General features: G+C 39.5%; 1 protein-coding gene across 1 annotated transcript; it reads right to left on the bottom strand.

Moving 5' to 3' along the window:
- Window positions 1-1,401: 1,401 nt before the first annotated feature.
- Window positions 1,402-2,544, bottom strand: LOC148049453 (olfactory receptor 5V1-like). The gene has a single exon (XM_087714450.1). It carries the CDS (start codon window positions 2,542-2,544, stop codon window positions 1,600-1,602), a length of 945 nt encoding a protein of 314 aa, XP_087570576.1. The 3' UTR covers window positions 1,402-1,599.
- Window positions 2,545-2,859: the final 315 nt, after the last annotated feature.

The following is a 2,859-nucleotide window of genomic DNA, read 5'->3' as shown; positions in this document are numbered from 1 at the left end:
GCATGGCTCCAAACCACTGGAAATTGGTCCAGAGCAGTGGTGGGATTCATTTACCTTTGCTACCAGTTCACAAATGTGAGCGTGCTCATGCAGGTAACACAGGGGGTGGGCCGAGCCTCCAGTAGCCACTGCTACTGGTTTGCCTGAACCAGTAAGAACCAGCTCAATATCACCTCTGGTCCAGAGTTGCAGAAACTGAAAATGTCACTTCTTTTGAGAAGTTTTGCTGGACTTCAGAGCAGGTTTACTCAAAGGAAGCCAGTCATTTTTTCCCCATGGGAGTTGAGCAATCTATAGACTCAACATTTGTAAACTGAATTCTCTTATTCCAGTCTGCAGTCAATAAGCTTTCTTACAAATCGAGTTCCTGATGACCTCCTAAACATGTCCATGTTGTTTTCCTGGAAACACCATGAAAGTAGTTTATCACAGTCTTCTTCCATGTTTTGATTTCATTTGAATTTTTTCTTTACCACTTAGTCTAGCCCCCTTGCTCTGAGATATTCTGATAGCCTCCCCTCCAATTATTAATCCCATGTATGTTTACCTAGGTATCCTATCCATGGCGGTGCAGTGGTTAGCATGCAATATTGCAGGCTGTTCCTGCCCATTGCCAGGAGTTTGATCCTGACTATTTCAAGATTGACTCAGCCTTCCACCCTTCTAAGGTCAGTAAAATGAGAACTCAGATTGCTGGGGATAATATGCTGATTCTGTAAACCTCCTAAAGAGTGCTGTATGGCACTATGAAGTGGTATATAAGTCTAAGTGCTATTGCTATTGAGGTCAGTCAAGGTCAATCTAATATTGGACAATCCAGTGTCATCTATAGTGGCATATACATATAAAACTGATAGTGGAAAAATATGGCATACATCTTTTCCAATTGGGACATGTAAAACTCACATAGTTTAATGTGTGCATAAGAAATGCAGTAGATATAAATTTATGTTCTATATGTTTATTCTGCAACAATCCTCAAAAGAGAATACATTAGATTATAACATTTCAAAGTTTAAAATTTGAACAAACTTAGTATTAAAATGGACACACAACCAAGCATAATTTATAGCAAATCTCCCCAGTATGTTTTCCAAATCAGCACTGAAAAGAAAAGAAAAATAGTAAAGTTGCTGAATGACTTTCTTGAAAGTCTTGAATAAGGTGCTCTGTCATATAGTTGTGGTCTCAAGATTGATGTTACCTTCTTTCCAATAACATTTTAATCTTCTCTCATGGTTGCCATTGTGAAATAATCATATCAGTGAAAGGGGATGGAGAAAAGCAACCATATCAGCCTGAAGGTAGGAGAGGCCCAAGTAGTCTACTCTTTGAGGCAAAATAAAACTTCCTCTTTTCCCAATTTTCTTTCAATTGTTCAAAGGCCCAAATGATCCTACAGAAGCTTTTGACTTTTTTTCATCCAAGAAGAGGGGGAGGGGTAGTGCTTACATCTTGCTACCTAAGAAAGTAATTGTTAGTAAAATTGGCAAGCTTGATAAAAAATTTCCACCAGAAAAGGCCACAAAACAATTTACCAAAATGTTGCAAGAAAGTAAATCATATTCTGATAACATTTGAGTAGAGGGGATCCCAAACTCAACCACTCAAACAAACCTTTTGCATATTAAATGCTTTGATCAAAGCCCTTTTAACTTCCTTATTCCTCAGGCTGTAGATCATTGGGTTGATCATGGGAGTAAGAATCCCATATAGCATTGAAACAATTCTGTCTTTCTTGGGTGAGTAAGTGGAAGTGGGCCGGACGTACGTCGCAATGGTTGTCCCATAGAAAAGGCAAACGACAGCCAAGTGGGAACCACAAGTGGAAAATGCTTTTCTCCTGCCCTCAGCAGAGTGCATGCGTAAGATAGCTGAAATTATATAAATATAAGAGATCAGAGTAACGAGAAAAGCACCACCCCCTAAAACGCCAGCGACAAGGAGTTGGACAAGCTCAGGGAGATATGTGGAAGAGCAAGAAAGTGCCATAATTGGAGGGATGTCACAGTAATATTGATTAACTTTATTGGGCCCACAGAAGGATAATGTAAAGGTCATTGAGGTGTGAATCATAGAATTTGTGAAGCCTGTTAGCCACGTCCCAGCTGCCAGTTGAACACATAGTCGCATGCTCATAATATTTGTGTAGTGTAGAGGGCTACATATCGCCACATAGCGATCATAAGCCATGAGGGCAAGCAAAAAAATTTCAGTGCCCACCACATAAATCAGAAAGAAGAGTTGCAGAATGCAGCCAACAAATGATATTCTCTTGTCCTCTGATAAGAACATGTGGAGCATTTTTGGCACAGTGACAGTTGGACAAAGGACATCCAGCAAAGATAAATTGCATAGAAAGAAATACATGGGGGTCTGGAGGTGAGCATCTGTTGCTGTTGCTATAAGGATAGCTCCATTCCCTGCCAGAGTGGTCAGGTAGGTGAGCAGAATCACCACAAATAGAGAAATGTGCACTGCAGGGAGATCAGACAGTTCAGTCAAGTAGAAATCCTTTACGCCTGAGTTATTAGCCATTTTCATGCCAAGGAGCTTGAAGCAGAGATATCTAAAAAGAATGAAAAAAATGTAATTAAAGCATATCTTGTGTGCCCAACCTTTTCTTTTTATTTTTGCTATAGTTGGCTGAGAATCTTGACGCTGTTTCTCATTGAGTTATTTTTTTAAAAATCAAAATCAATTTCAAACCAAAGTTTGAGACACAGCAAAAATGTTATGGAGACCAACAAGGAGAATTATAAGTATAATGTACGGCTGGCTATACTTCTTCTATATATCTTGTGCCTGATGGTAGAAGTGCAAAGAGACACTGACTAGGGTGTGAATCATCTCTGAGTA

The sequence above is a fragment of the Thamnophis sirtalis genome, unplaced genomic scaffold (genome assembly GCF_051295495.1).
Source record: "Thamnophis sirtalis isolate CommonGarterSnake01/CBP01778 unplaced genomic scaffold, rThaSir2_p1.2 scaffold_1, whole genome shotgun sequence".
NCBI lineage: Eukaryota > Metazoa > Chordata > Lepidosauria > Squamata > Natricidae > Thamnophis > Thamnophis sirtalis.
This window is presented reverse-complemented; position numbering and strand designations above follow the sequence as displayed.

Excerpts from the sequence above, each read along its gene's own strand:
- LOC148049453 (XM_087714450.1), bottom strand. The coding sequence starts at position 2,544 with ATGAAAATGGCTAATAACTCAGGCGTAAAGGATTTCTACTTGACTGAA.